The 16,727-nt window shown below is 30.4% G+C and overlaps 2 protein-coding genes across 6 annotated transcripts in view; one reads left to right on the top strand and one right to left on the bottom strand.

The window, feature by feature from the left end:
* LOC142325018 (zinc finger MYM-type protein 1-like) overlaps positions 1 to 6,404 on the bottom strand; it is a 28,335-nt gene extending 21,931 nt beyond the window's left edge. For 2 of the 4 annotated variants that reach the window (XM_075366261.1, XM_075366260.1), the window contains exons 1-2: positions 5,950 to 6,404; positions 1,858 to 1,994 (exon numbers count right to left, since the gene is read on the bottom strand). In XM_075366261.1, the coding sequence (XP_075222376.1) occupies positions 1,858 to 1,902 (45 nt within the window). In that variant the 5' untranslated portion in view covers positions 1,903 to 1,994; positions 5,950 to 6,404. The remainder of the gene's footprint in view (positions 1 to 1,857; positions 1,995 to 5,949) is intronic. The other 2 variants (XM_075366262.1, XM_075366263.1) reach the window with 2 other exon arrangements.
* A 380-nt stretch (positions 6,405 to 6,784) lies between these two features.
* The window catches only part of LOC142325016 (stAR-related lipid transfer protein 7, mitochondrial-like), a 33,182-nt gene continuing 23,239 nt past the window's right edge, over positions 6,785 to 16,727 (top strand). For both annotated transcript variants that reach the window (XM_075366258.1, XM_075366259.1), the window contains exons 1-2: positions 6,785 to 7,491; positions 14,845 to 14,954. In XM_075366258.1, coding sequence (XP_075222373.1) covers positions 6,983 to 7,491; positions 14,845 to 14,954 — 619 coding nt within the window. In that variant the 5' untranslated portion in view covers positions 6,785 to 6,982. The remainder of the gene's footprint in view (positions 7,492 to 14,844; positions 14,955 to 16,727) is intronic.

Raw genomic sequence — 16,727 nt, 5'->3', positions numbered from 1 at the left:
ACCGCAGAACTACTCGCTATAGGTAGGGCTCTAAATATTGTTAGCCCTAAACATAGAAACATTCTTATTTGCAGTGACTCGTGTAGTGTTCTCCAGGAGTTAGAAAACTTTTATTCTAAACATCCTGTCATCATTGACATTTATGATGCAATCGCTGAGTTAGGTAATCGCAACACAAAGGTAAGTTTTTGCTGGATCCCTAGCCACGTGGGGATTCTAGGTAACGAAAGAGCAGATTATGCTGCCAAAGAAGCGTGTATTCAACCTCCTTTCACCACCCGAGTTACTACCTTTGATTATATCAATCGTATAAAACATTCGCTGAGAGCAAGGTGGCAAAGTGACTGGGCGACTACTGTCGATAATAAACTCCAACAGATTAAAGATTCAGTATTGCCATGGGGCTCTTCTTGCAGAAAATCTCGTTGTGAGGAAGTGGTCCTCTGCCGGTTACAGTTAGGACATACGAGGATCACACACGAATACCTAATGTCAGGAGAAGCTCCCACCTCTATGATCATGATGCAACTGCCGCATGACTGTGCACCACATTTTCATGGACTGCATATGTTATGCGGCGTTGCTGCGTCGTGAGTTTAATCTACCTAGAAACATCTGTGATATCTTGTACAATAATAACAAAATTTTGGACCGGATGTTTCTCTTTTTGCATAGTACCAGGTTACTGCAAAAATTTAACATTATCCTATATATTTTTATGCTTGAAGAGTTTTTTTAATAATTTTTAACCTTTCCTTTCAATTTTTGTTTTTTTTTTGTTTTATGTATTTAATTTTACTATCCGGGGAGGGAACCTTTTGCACAACCTATCGGAATTAGGTAAGTTTTATATAGTTTCTTTATTCGATTATTTTGCCTTCTTGACTTGTTTTAATAAATTTTTATTGTATGATTAATATTACTTTTACACCTTATAGGCTTTATTATTTAGGAGTTATTTTACCCTTTTATTAATAAATTCCGGGCGATGATAACGCTCAGGCATTTTTCGCCCACAAAAAAAAAACTTTCTTACATTGATCATATCAAGGCTGCTTCTGTTTGATTCTTGTCTTCTTTACAAATTAGACACAATTCTTTTTTTACCTTAGATGTTCACTGAAAATCTTACATAAGAGAGAACATAAAAACTGAGGAATGAGCTATGAAATCTATCAAGGTCTATGATTAAAAATTTCATTCTAATTTTCTTGTTCAGTTCTTTATTCACAAGAAAAGAGAATGTAAAAGAGTTTTAGGATTTTCAACTTTTGACCTTTTTTATCAAATATGATAAATTGATTTCTCACAAATGATTAATTTAAATCTTCAGCAACACACAATTCAAGTATCTGGCAGCAAATTTGTACGCTACTAACGGTAAATTTCTTTCTCTTCTAGTACTTGAAAATACTTAATTTCACATTTAGTGATTTTTTTTTCTTTTGCTTTATGTATAGTAGTTAATATAGCAAGGAAGTAAATGACTACAATGTTGGTGGAAGGACATCTATACTGAAATGTTCTTTATTTTCTGAATTACTGCAGAATTCTTTACTTATGACAGTTACTCCAGTTCTATGTAGACTTAAATTAATGGCTGATTATAATAATGATAGGGTGTAATCCATATTTTAGACAGCTAAATGCATATACCAAATTTTAGTTAATTTATTTTTTCATATTATAATTGCCATTCATAATTGCTTCGACAGTATAACATTACTTCCATTCATTATTTTACCACAAAATGATATAAAAAGTGTACATTAGAATAAAATCATAAATAATAAATACCGACAAATGGAAGTTATTAAGGATATAAAAGGAGTAATTTAAAAGAGGAAAATTACTTACTTCGTCTACCTCTGTCATGATTTCTGTAATTTTCGTTTTGTCCATGGCACTGTTTTTATATTTAAAGTAGATTCCTTTTTATACTTTCTAATAATAAAATTATCTATAGTAACATATCTGTAAATGAGTTTTTATTTCTGTAATAAAATATAAAAAACTAGCATTAAAATATTACATAAATCATACCCAGATATTACTATAGTTAGTTTCAGTAAATTACCAGTACTCTAAATGCTACAGAACAGTATTTCTTCAAAAATATTTTGAATTCGGATCATAATTCGGTACTTACGTATTAACGCCACACCAGCTTCAGCTTTATTTAAAAACAAAGCAGTCAATCGGATTTCGGTGAAAAATGGGCCGATATAGAGTTTACCATAGATTCAAAACAGTCTCTTTATTAATTTTAATAAATGGTTATTTATATTTATTTATTTTATAAATATAATTTAACCAAACTTAACCTACGCTCGCTAACCTTGACTAATTAATAGGAGTGTTTTGATTATTTAAATAATAAATAATTGCAATAATTACTGAATTTATTAAATAAATATTCAAAAAATTATAGTGTTAATTAGTCAAGGTTAGCGAGCTAAGTGAGCGTAGGTTAAGTTTGTTAAATTATATTTATAAAATAAATAAATATAAATAACCATTTATTAAAATTAATAAAGAGACTGTTCATTTTCCACCGAAATCCGATTGACTACTTTGTTTTTAAATAAAGCTGTAGCTGCGGTGGCGTTAATACATAAGTACCCATAATTCTTTAAAATAATTACTATATATACATCCATTGAGATTTCAAAACACTTATTTGCACCTAGCTTCTTTTAAATATTTTTATTTTTTATTTCATTTTGAAATACTTACATAGAAATTGTTTGATTTCTTAATTATTTTACTTTTTTTGGACACAAAATAGTTTCAATTCCTTATTTGAAGTCTTCTTAACTTATGGGGATAAATAAACTAAATCCATATGAAATGGCATGAGAAGATGTTTATTTTTGTACATCCTTGAATAAAATAAAGGAAGTACTGTGATCGCGAAAAATTTCTGTTTTCAGATTTCAACAGAAATATCCATTTTGACTAGTTTTGGCGTGATGTCTGTACGTATGTATCTTGCATAACTCAAAAACGATTAGCCGTAGAATGTTGAAATTTAGAATTTAGGACTGCTCTAACATGAAGTTGTGCACCTCCCCTTTTGATTGCAATCGACTGGACCAAAAGTGTCCAAAAAAAGCCCAAAATCTAAAAAAATATTATATTTTTCTTAATTGCAGTAATAAGTCCTCATATAGAGCTTTTCAACGATATATCATAAGTGGTACTTATTTTCATTGGTTCCAGAGTTATAGCTAAATGAGATTTTAATTAATGAAATATTTGGATCTTACAAGGGGAAAGGTACATTGATTCAAATCGAACTTCATGTACATATAATTTTTTTTAATTTTTTTAAATTTAAATATACTGATTTACTAATTATTAACCTCTGAATGTAAAAAATTACAGTAAATAATAATTAAAAAAAAAAAAATTAAAAATCAGAGTTATTAGTGAAATAAAATTTTATATAATTTTCATTTTAATTCAAAAATTTTTACAGAGATTAATAATTAATAATTATTAATAAATCAATAAACTTAAATTTATAAAAAAAGTAAAAAAAAAATGCATATGAAGTCAAATTCGAACCATTATGCTCATGGTTATGGATCCAACACGTTCTTATTTACACCACATAACTACTTGAGCGATATGAAACAAAATTAATATATAAGCTAATATAAAATGCTGATACAGACACCACAAAAAAATGTGATGAATGTGGTGTCCACAGCAATGCAATTGTGTAACTGTCCACTTTATAAAAGAGTTGGAGAATCGTATCTCACTTTCAGATGAAATAAGATTAAATGAAGTGCAGCAAAAAATGTGAATATGTAATCTAATAGTCATATAAGGAAGTCATGTGGTGTCCACATCAGATTTTTTAGTTTCACAGTCTCAAATGAAAAATCACTAACAAAGCAACTTGGTAACACAGAGCAAACTGAACACCAATACACAATTTTTAAAATAAGAAAAAGATTTTTACATCGTGAATAAATCATAAAGTAATCAGTTAAAATATTAAACCAGAAATGTCAATGCTAAAACTGTTTTTTCCAATAAGTAAGTCTGAATTTATTTGAGAAAACACGAAAGAAAATTTTTTTTAAACTATAACAATTTCTATATGTAAAATAGATATGTTATTAATTATTCCAATTCTTTTACAAAAAGGTTCTCCATTGAAATGTAATAATTCTAATGTATTGAAAATTTATCATTTTCTAAAATTTTTGAAAGGGCATCAATTGGATAGTTGGTCATTTTTAGGATAACAAACTATTGTTTGATAGTCAGTTTGGTTTCTGTAAAAATATAAATACCTTTGGAGTAATTAATGAATTTATATCTTGCATTGTTGTTGAGTTGGCTAGAACTTAGAGGCCGTATGTATATTCTGTGATCCCACTTTTTGATTGTGTAAACCATTCTTTCCTGATTCACAAACCCAAGCATTATTGAGTGATTGGTTTAGTACTGGGGGTTTAAGTCCTATACAATAGGCAGAATGCAAACAGTAGTTGTTGGTTTAATGAAGTGCTCAAGCAAGTCTGGCAAGGTTTGTTGATGGAATACCACAGGATCAATTTTACGACATTCTCTTTCTTGTTTATATTAATGTCCTATTTTATTCAATTCTGAAGACTTAAATGATTAATTCTGCTGATGAGATCACAATCTGTATAACTGGGCAAACAAATTTAGATGTGGCTAAACGTTTAATTATGGTTCTTAAGATTATGAAGAATGGTTTAAATGCAATGTTTGATAAGTAATTTCTAGTGAGGAATCTAGATGTGGCTGTAAGTACGATTATAAAGATTATGAAGGAATGATGTAAATGCAATGGTTTGATGATAAATTTAAACAAAACAAGTGTAATAAATTTTCACTTAAATCATCATGGTACTAGGAATCTTTCTAGTTATATTTCTTAGTAGTTTTGCCCAAATAGCTTTTATTGAAGTAACTGAATACAGAGGAATAAATATGTATGAATTTAAACTTAATTAAATAAGCAGATCCTAAAAATCTTAACTTTTATAATCAGATTGGCAGTCACTTCTTTAAGCTTTAGTATAAATACAACTGCATATTATTTTTTATTTACTGATAGTGACACTGATAAACTCAAAGAGATAATGATATAACAAAATTATTACTGCGTGGTATAATATAAATGTGACAGAAAATTCACTATAACAGAGACTGTGATTCTTCAACAATCATTCAGACAAATCTCATGATAGTTTACTAAATATTTTATCAAACCAAATGATAGTTATCAATGCTAAGTCTGGAAAAATTGATCTATAGTATCCCTCCCAAACAGAGTGATAAAACTTAGCAACTACTTCACTGTTGAACACCACAATGCAGTGGCTAGATTAATATAGTAAAAATGATGACTATATATATATACATTTCTTTCATTACTTAGCTTATCCTAAAACACCTATTTCAAACTTATTTTTATGTTAATTTGTGTTGAACAAACCTTGATGTTTTCATAACATCTTGTTTAAGATAATAAGTAAATAAGTACAAATGTCATAAGACATTTGATTTCAAATGACAGTGTTCAGAAATATATTAACAATGGGGCTGGTTTGAAAGCTCATCCAATTTATATCGTAAACAATAAAAACATTATTAATGAAAATAAACACGCAGAATTTATATAATTATATAAAATTACAATCACTTTCAATACATGTAAATATGGTAACAAAATATTTTTAAAGAGCTGTTATTATTCCTTCATTAGTAGTGTTGTAAATAATTTCATATATAAAAGTACTGAAGATAATCTGAAAGCATTTTCCATGTTTTTAAAATTATTTAACAAAAAGCTGAAATCACATTTTATCAAAACAAAATTGTAACAAGAAAAAGATAATTTTCTTATAAATTTTGCACAAATTATTTAAACAGAGAATGGAATGTGATTAAAAATCAAACCTGTTATTAGACCTGATGTATGAAATTAACGAGTAGAAAACTTTTAATCTTAACTCAAACCATAACAACCATGAATAGTTACTTCAAAGAAATGAAGATTCACATTTTCTTATCAAGTATTACAGTAATTGTAAGAAAATCAGTTAACCAACAATCACGATACATATTTTTAGAGCAGCAATAAACAAATAATCACTTAATCTGTTTCTACTAAATGCATACATTTTCACCACAGATGATACATTTATATACTAAGTATTTCACAACTATTTAATACAATTATTTAACAAATCCTATCAGCACACAGTTCAAAGTGATTACCGAAGTTATTCTAAAGGATAAGCTACTGGAGTTTCTTCATTATCTGCACAATAGAAATTCATTTATTTTTATAAATGTAATAATAAATTCAAAAATTACGAAAATAGGTATGTTATGTTATATTAATAGGTAATATGTTTTCAGTAAGAAATCGATTGCCAACTTTAACATGGTACAATTTTACAGAAACAAATGAAACTTCCTTGAACCATTTAGTTAACTGCTTCATTGGATTGTGTTCTTTACTTTATTATATTAATTTAAAAAATCACAAATCATGAAATTTGAGATTTATGAAAAATTAAACCATCAGTGCTTGATGGTTAGTCAGTCGATGTCAAAAATGATCTTATGTTTTAAGATTTAAATGAAGATTTTAGTGTAATTTTAATCTGTTAGATAAAAAATTTTATTTTAATGTTTCATTAAAAATCCTATGAACGTTTACCAAAATAATGAATTATTAGACTCAATACTTTTTACAATTATTCCGTATCAGTGCATCATCAGCTGTTGTAGTGTATTGGCGTTACGGCTGGAATCGTGTTTTAGGTTAACCTCGCATAGTTGTCCATGTTTAGTTACTACAAATTACTGTAGACCTATTTTTTCAGTTGTTTTCATCATATTGATGATACGTTCCATGGCGGCGTTATTTCCTCTGTGTTTTTAAATCATATTTTTAGGAACTAGCTTCTAGAAGGTCGCTACAATGCAACTTCTGTGTTACACGAGATTTTTGTTCCAAAATTCAAGTTACTTACAACCACGCCGCAGTACCAGCTTACAGTGTAAACAGTTTGTTACAATAATTGAAAATAGAATGTATTCGTCGTGGATTAGAAATTTTAATCGTAATTGGTCACATTCACATTTTAATAATGACATTCCGCGGCATAGAATATTTAGTGTATCGTATGCTTACATTCTGATGTATTCATTTAAAGCTGCTCTGGAACGAGTGCCGATTATTTTAAGAGGACACTCAATGAATATTGTTAAACATTGTGTCGAACAGTGTGAATTTATTATTGCTCATAGAGTAAGAAGAAGCCAACAGATAGTAAGTTTATATTCTAAACTTTGGGATGAAATGGCTCTAAAACAATTTATCAACAAATTGCGGCGAAAATTAGCAAAAGGTGGAAGATTCACATTATTAGCTGCTGGTATGGCGTTCAACTGGGATGAAGAACGTATTTCAGATGAAACAATATTTAGGTAACATTTCATTTACACCTCTACCAAAGTGATTTATTATTAATTATATTATAATTGTGTAACTTAAAAATGCAGGGCCAAATTTCAGTGATTTTACATGTAATTCAAATTCATGTTAATTACACAGCTTGATGTTATACTGTTGTTTATCAATCATGTATTGCACGTGATTCTCTTAGAAAGGATCTTAAAATTTAAATATATTAGAATGTCATTTAAACTGTTAAATTTTCTTTTTGTGTCCTGGTGTAATACTTTTTTTTTTTGAGAATGTTTTTGATCACAGCAATTATATTCTGAAAAGTAGGAGTTTAATTTGCTGATGTAGTGATACTTTATCATGCTAGTATGTTAATTTAGCTGTTCAGTCTGTTATTAATTTAAAATAATCTATTATTAAAACTTTTTTGGGTATTTTTAATATAGAAAAATTTTGACAACTAAGAAAAATCGTGACAGTGGAAAGGATTAGAATTACTTCTGAGTTACCCTGTGCCCTGGAGAGCTTTTGATCTATCAGTTATGAAGTTATATAAAATCTTAACACAGGATTAATATCTTGCCGTGCACTAGTTGTATCTACCTAGATATTATGACTGTAGATGCTGTGATGTTATCCTCACATTAATTATGATTTTGCCGAGGTGGTGTTAAATGAACAAAGTATTAATCTTGAGTGTTACCATTGCCAGTAAAATTATAGATCATGTCTGTAAACTGTGCAGCAGATATAATTATGAATTCAGGATGTATTAGTAATATCTCTGTTTAGGTTGAATCATTCTGTCGCTCTCATGTGTAAATGCAATTATTGCTTTATACATATAATAATATAGTGTAGGCTATCATTTGTTTGGCTCTGTGACAAGCCACCTCTGTGATAAGCAATTAACTTTTTTGTTGAGTCTCTGTTTGATGTTTAATAACGATAACATCATTTGTAATGTTTCGTAAAATTATTGAGTTCAGTGAAAGTATTTCAGTCTATGTAATCATACTCAGTGCAGTATGATACAGTTTTTTTACTTTATTTTTATAACAGTTTTATTTAGTGTTATTTTCATTAATTTTTAATTTTCCCTGTATTTTTGTGCCAATCAGGTTTTAACAATGAGTGATTTTGTTATGAAACATAAACTGGGAAAACCCTTAAGTAGCTCAAAAAAAAAAAATAATAATCAGCAGCATATATATATATATATATATATATATATAACCTTAAAACAAGATAACCCTGAAACTGCAGTAAGAAAAAGTGCTTGGAAAGCAAGTTGTGCTACAGTTGTTAGCAAAAGAACAATTTTTAATATAATGAAGAAACTCGAAATTGATTCTGTGGAGACTTGAAAATGTGTGAAAATTATTGAAAAGTTAGAAGGTTTTACTAAAATCGGTATGAGAAAAAAGTTCATTCATTTTATTTCAATAATGAGCTTTCAATCTTAAACAAAATGCTGTGAATACCGATTCTGAACTGCCAAATTTTTCTAGACGTGCATTATTTGGTGTTATAAAATCAGTAAATTTTCATTTCATGTCCAGAAAGAATTTGTTATTGATTGAACATGAACATATTTCATGTTGTAGGGAATATTTAATTAAGCAATTTTATGAAGAAGGCGAGACAATTTATTGTCTAAATGAAACTTGGGTTAATGCGGTACAAGTACAGAAAAAGGTATGGGTGGATAAAGAAATAAAGGGCGCAAAAGGTGGTTTTATGAAAGGTTTGTCAACTAGAGTGAAAACCCCAACTGGAAAACGTAAATGATTGTAACACACATTGGAAGTGAAAATTGGTTTTTGAATGGTGGTTTATGGGTATTCCAGATTTTTCCTAGAGTATCACCATAAAATGAATAGTAATTGTAGAAATGGTTGCTGAGTATCCGTTATAATAATGGGTAATGTACTATACCATTACTGAAAAAATTCCAAACGATCGATCTGAACATCTGAAATTGCCGAATGATTAAAATATTGCATACACCAAAGACATGTTAAAAGTAGAACTTTTAAAAATAGTAGAATCTGTCGGACAAAAATATATTCATTATTAAGTATATGAAATCGCAAAATCATAAAATTGTGTTTTATTGCGTCTTCCTCCACAACATTGCAATTTTAACCCAACAGAATTGATATGGGCACAAGTCAAACGCTACAGTGGGAGAATAACATAAACTTAAGCTAAGTGATGTAAAAAAAATCTATTGATTAGAAGGGGTTAATGGAGTAGATGCAAATGCTTGGAAAAATTGCATTCAACATGTAATTAAAGAAGCAAAAAAGCATTGGAAGTAAACAGTTTGCGTGGAAATATTATTGAAGATATAGTGATAAATTTGGAAAATTATGACAATAGATCAATAGACAGTAGCTTATCGGGTATTGAAGAAATACATTGAGGTAACAAATGTTTTTTTCTGTTTTACTTGATGAAATATTAATATAGCATAATGTTCTTTTTTAAAAATTTTATTTTTTTTTATGTAATTTTTTACAATTTTCCAATTTTTTTAATACAAGTTATTTTTACTTAGTTTTTATGTTATAAATAAAAAGAATGTTTTTTCTTGTATGGATTGTGCTAATTTAAATTATAATCATTATATTGTTTGTTATGTTTTGGTTTGCTGCATGCGTTTATGAAATAAATTATATTTCTTTTATAAATATTAGTGGTACTTTAACATTAGGTTTATCATCATCTTGAGGTCTACCACTACAGTACATGCAGTCTACTGTATCAATGTGTATATAATTTGTATATTTTAATGTTAATTAGATGAGGTTAACTAGTGAAGTGGGCATTAGGTTATGTTGATATCATACAAAGTTCAGTACTCTGGAGCAACATTACTTAACACTCACTTCGCTCTCTAACATTGTTTAATTAACATTAAATATACAAATTGTATACAATTTATTTACAGTTTACTAAATTAGTTTACTACTAACAATAAATTTAGGTGGGACACTAACCAAGTAGGTAGTACCCATGCTACTTTAGACCTCATGATAATGATAGACCACATACTAAAGTTGTACTCAAATATTTTATTATTGTGCGGGTAAAGCTGTTCGTATCTGTAACAAAATGTTACACATGCCTCCTGGTTAACACTAAATGAGCAGCGATAAAGAACTGCCAGACTGTCTTTTCATTCTTTTGATCTCCTGGTGAAAACATTGCAATGAAAACAAGGAAAACCAAACTTTGTAATAGTCCTTCTCAGGACTATTTGACAATTGGCTCCAGAATAAGAGTATGCCAAATTAACATAGAAGGCATCAGCTGCAGTAAATATGAATACATTAGTAAGTTAGCAATTAAATTAAAATTTGACTTTCACAATCCAGGAAATACACACAACTGAAAATTGTCAAATTCAATCATGAGGCTATGTACCAGGGTGTAATCTTGCTGCAGCTATAAATCATCCAAAATATGGAATTGCTACATGCTAGAATAGGTACTGTTAATATTTTGATAACCCACTCATCTTCCTCACAAGATCTTTTTGTACTAGCTGTAAAGTTCAAAGAAACTACAATCATCAATATTTATAAACCTCCAAACGCACAGGGTCTAACGATGTAATCCCTGTTTTTAATCATCCTATATATACAGGAGATTTTAACTCACACCAACAAATTTGGGGATATAATGACAACAATACACCAGGCGTAAACTTAGTACACTGCGCAGAGAGAAGCAACCTTAAACTACTCCTTGATGCTAAGCAGAAACCCATATTTTATTTTGCAAGTTGGAGGAAGAGCTACAATTCTGATATAACATTTGATAACCATGGGCACACAACTACGCCATGCTGTTAGAGAAGAACTTTATAACTTCCCAAATTCTCAACACAGACCGATAGTGGTGACTATCGGTCTACGGGAATTGTTGTGCCTAAAGTGGTGACTTTAGGCACAACAATTCCCGTCAACTGTTCTCTTCCTTTACTTAGATGGAATTTTAAGAAAGCCAGCTGGGATAAGTTCAACAAACAACTAGAGGATAAAATCAGGTGGATCCTATCAAAAATAGAGAACTACGAAAGATTTGCTGCTCTAGTAGTCAGCTCTGCCAAAAAATATATCTCCCAATGAGCAATAAAATCCTATATTCCCTGTTGGAATGAAGAGTGCCAAGTACTGTACAATGCTTACCGATGCACAAGAGACCAGGCTATAGGTGAGCAATTGCTAAACCCTAAACAGTGCTAGAACAGTTAGATAGAAAGAAACACTGGAGAGCCTCAACTTTAAGCATAGGAGCAGGACAGCATGGAAACTGGACAAAAAACACTCATCGTTACTACTAATACCCCTAGGCCAGAAGCCGTAACCAAAAGAATTAAGAACCTATTGAAGATCATTATTAATGATACACACCAGAGAGAAGTGAGGTATACAATTGGTGAAATTAGTAAAAGTCATCAACAGCTCCTCCCCATTATGGACCATATCACAATGGAAGAATTCAATGCTGCAATCAATTTAACAAAATGTAGAAAAGCAGCTGGATTAGACAACATATAGCCTGAGTTTTTTAAACACATCTGTCCAAACACGTAACGATGGCTTTTAAATCTTTATAATGATGTCCTGTGAAGGAGTAAGTTACCAAAACTTTTTCAAGAAAAGTAAAGAAATTGCCATTTCTAAGCTTGGGAAGGACATCGCTCAACCCGAAAGCTACAGACCAATAGCACTTTTAAGCATATGTTTCAAGATATCAGAAAGAATACTACTTGTGTGTCTAACATCCATTGTCAGTAATGGTATACCAATGGAGCACGCAGGTTTTATGCCAGGAAGAAGTTGCTCTGATCAGGTTCTTTAGCTTACAACCTATATAGAAAAAAAGGATCGTATATGGAAAAAGGTTATAGAGAAAGGTTTTAAGCACAAAGGCTTAAAACATTGCTACGTTTATTGATTTAAGTTCAGCCTATGATACAGTCTGGAAAGAAGGACTACTACTCAAGGTGTATCAGCGTGCTCCTTGCAAATCATTCCGTAATTTACTGAATGAGATGCTGAGTGACATACTTTTCCAAGTACAGCTCAACAGAAAGCCCAGCATTTTCTACACCTACAGAATAGCCTACCACAAGGATCTGTACTGGCACCTCTATTGTTTAATATTTATGCTTGGATATACCACCAACTACATCTTGAAAATTCATGTATGCAGACGATATTCCCATTGGTACCCAAAGCTTGAACTTAGCCCAAACTGAGGCTATGCTGACAGAAGATAAAGTCAGTAAATAGTTCAAAAAATGGGGACTCCAGCTGAATCCAAATAAAACTAAAGTCAAGGCGTTCCATCTTAACAACTGGGAAGCTCAACGAACTCTTGCCGTTAACTGGAAGGAGTCACACTGAAACATAACCCACACCCAAAATACCTTGGTGTCGTACTTGACAGAACACTTACCTTTGAAAAACTATTGGCTAAGTTAAAACTGATTAAGAACCTGGCCAATTCATCTTGGGGAGCTACTGCCAAAACTAAGAAATCAGTGCACTGTGCACCTGTTCACAGGTGCTCCTGTTTGGATTAATAGCTGCCATGTCAAGCTTGTCAACATACATCTGAACCAGGCTATGCGAACCATAACTGGAACCTTTAGAACAACTCTGTTCCAGTGGCTACCATTGCTGAGTAATATCGCACCCTCTTCAAACTAGACAATTGACAGCCTTCAAATCACACTTTGAAAAATGTAATGCTAACTATAAATTTTTTCAAACATCACCAGAGACTGAAGTCCAGACATCCACCTATAGCAACCACCGATCGGGTCAATGATCTCAACACAAAGGATCACTGGACATTGCTATGGCAAAGTCAGAATATCACTAACTCCAGCCTTGTGAGAGATCCAACTCTGAGGGTACCAGGATTTACTCTTCCCAGAAGACAGTGGTGTAACACCAACAGGATTCGCACAAATGGTATCTATAATAAGAGCCTGACCTATGGAAAGCCCACGATGCATTCAATGTGGAGCTGAACAGCAAATGACCACTCACTTGGTCCTGGTTTGTCCAAATATATCTTTTAGAGGCTCGCTACAAGACATCCATGATCTTACCCCCGAAGCATTGGAATGGCAACCGCCCGACTGTGACCTGTGTTTGTGATAAAAAGGTGCAATAGACATAATATTGTTAAATTATTGTAAAAATTGCGATGTTTGTAAGTTCATTTGAATGTATATATATTTTATTATTTTAGTTTATAAAAAAACTAGTACTTCTATTGAATACCAGTGCAACTACTTGTTCCATTCTAATCTGTGGCTCTTTTGAACAAATTTCTTTATTCATTTTTAATTATAGGCTACTGTATTATTTTAACTTTAAGATCATGGAAAATTTTACAAAGGACTGTTGTGGGTGACTTCCAGATGTCCCTTATTGCATAGAGTATTATTTTTTGGATTTTCTTCTCCTTACATGTGGTGCACATGAATTCAGTGAAATTGGATACCAATTGGTGTTTGGCAGTCCCCCTGTGCTTTTTTTCACCATTTCAGTGACGCCCTCCACAAGAGTTCGATGCCACATAACACATGTATGGTAACATTGGAATGTTGTACAACTGTCAGTTTTGTGTAACTGACAAATGTTGTTTTGCCACAACATTTCTATTGTGGCATGTCTTTGTTTTCAGTAGAATGCCACAATGTTGCAGAATTCAGAGTCATTGTGTTTCTTAATCAACAAATTTGAAACATTCATTTTAAATGTAGGTAACAAAATTAAAATTGCTTCCATGATAAACACACAGAATCAACTCGGGTAATTGGCTGCAATACATTAGATACAGGTACAGAGTTGAATTTACATCATTGTGATAAGGAAACTAACTCTAATAAACCTTTCTGTTTAATTATGTTGAGAAATGTAGATAATTGAGTCTTCTTGTTGTAATGAACTCGTTTTATTTAATCATAAAAAAAAATTAATCAATTTTTTAACAGGAAGACTAGAATATCATATTGAAAAATTATAAATGTGATTTGCTAAAATCTATGTAAAACACTCATAAACAATCTTGACAATTATTCAATAATTACTGCTTATAGGAAAGTTGCTGTAATTGTGAACCAAGTGCTGTTGATTCCCAGCCTTTAAAAGCTGATGTATGGATTTACACATGTCATTAGTTGTTTATTTTTGACTGATATGTTAATTTTTTTTTAGAATGAAATGAGTATTTGTTATATCAAAGTATAATATTAGTACCTTTAACATTTTTTAAATTAGTATTGGTGCTATAATTTATTTGATATGTTGTAATAAACAATGGAAATTATTTTTTAACAGGCATCGTAATGAAATGGAAGTAATAAAAGAATTAAAAAGAAAAAAATACTGTACTCAGTCTGCTAGTGGGAAATGTGACTGCTTTAATTGTCTATCTCCTGGAGAACTAGGTCTGTGTGCAGTTTCATTACCCTTTTATTTTTTATATTAAATTTATGTAGTTTATAAACTTTTCATCATTTTATTTCAAGGATTAAATCCTTCATTACAGTAAGCAAATACAAATTTATATATAAATTTTTCATTTAATTATTTTTTTATCAACCTCCTTGTCAGAATGGTTAGACAGGGAAAAAATGCCTTTCATCTGGAAGGTTTTGAGTTAGAATCCCAGTCAGACCTATTATTTTTCAAACTGCAAATTTATGTAACATCATGAAACTAATTGGGTGTCAACCAGTTGTTTCAATATAAATAAATAAAATTTAATTTAACCATCAAGTAAATACAGAGAAATGGTCAGAGAACTTATCTGGTATTACAATGTTTTTAGTTAATGATTTGTTTTGAATTATATAGATCATTTAATAAAAAATTGCTGTTATAAACTGTCAATTTTTTAACTTTCCAATTCATTATTGACAGTTTTTTATCTGTTCATGGCTGAATGTGACAACTATTTGTTTTAATGCATTTGTGGGGAAATAAGATTTTCCTTAATTCTGATATAAGAATTTTTTTATAAAAAAGCAAACAATTTTTGAAAAAATTAAATATCATTGTCTGTAATTTACTTTGTTAAGTACCTTTAAATTTGTATGATAATGTAGTAATGTTGGAGTGATGGTATTTTTTTAAGTTACAAGTTCTCAGTTCAATCTATACGTCTTATGATGAAATGCATTGATTTCAACGATTCCTTTTCTGTTTTGTTGAAGATGTTCAATGGTGGGGCAGTTGGACATTTAGAGTGAAAGATTTTTTAAATTGAAGAATAACATGGTCACTTTCAGTTTAAAAATATCTTTTTGTTGTCATTATTATTTAGTATTGGATTGTTGTATATAATGATATATATTATCTGAACTCATTCAGATTATCATCATAAAAATCTTTAAAACATTGTTTGAAAAATATTAGGTAAAAAAAAAAAAAAAAAAATCCAGGAAGCCTAGTGCATGAGTGGTAGTTAGTTATCAGATATTGTTTTTCATTATTCCTTTTTTAAATCTTTTGGTGATCGTAATAAAGAAGCCATAATGAAAAAGGGAGTCTGACAAGGATGTTCACTATCCTCGTTACTTTTTAATCTTTATATGGAACTAGCAGTTAATATGTTAAAGAACAACTTAGATCCGGAGTAACAGTGCTAGATGAAAAGATAAAGATGCTATGGTTTGCTGATGATATAGTAATTCTAGATGAGAGTAAAAAAGATTTAGAAGAAAATGATTGGCATGGATGAAGTCATATGCAAGAACTACCGCATGAAAATAAAAAGGAACAAAATGAAATGTAGTAGAAATAATGTAGATGGACTAAAGCTTATGGAAGTAGAAGCATTTTGTTATTTGGGAAGTAGAATTACTAAAAATGGATGAAGCAGGAGTAATATAATATGCTGAATAGCACAGGTGAAAAGAGCTTTCAGTCAGAAATATAATTTATTTATATCAAAAATTAATTTAAACATCAAGTAAACATTTTTTTAAATATATGTTTGGAGTGTAGCTTTATATGGAAGTGAAATTTGGACGATTGGAGTACCTGAGAAGAAAAGATTAGAAGCTTTTGAAATATGCTATAGGAGAATGTTAAAAATCAGATGGTTGGATTAATTGACAAATGATGAGGTTCTGTGGCAAATTGATGAAGAAAGAAGCATTTGGAAAAATATAGTTAAAAGAAGAGACCGATTTATAGGCCACACATTAAGGCATTCT

The sequence above is a fragment of the Lycorma delicatula genome, chromosome 5 (genome assembly GCF_047948215.1).
Source record: "Lycorma delicatula isolate Av1 chromosome 5, ASM4794821v1, whole genome shotgun sequence".
In the NCBI taxonomy this organism is placed as follows: Eukaryota; Metazoa; Arthropoda; class Insecta; order Hemiptera; family Fulgoridae; genus Lycorma; species Lycorma delicatula.
Note: the sequence above shows the minus strand (reverse complement) of the source record. Positions and strands in the feature narration are given on the sequence as shown.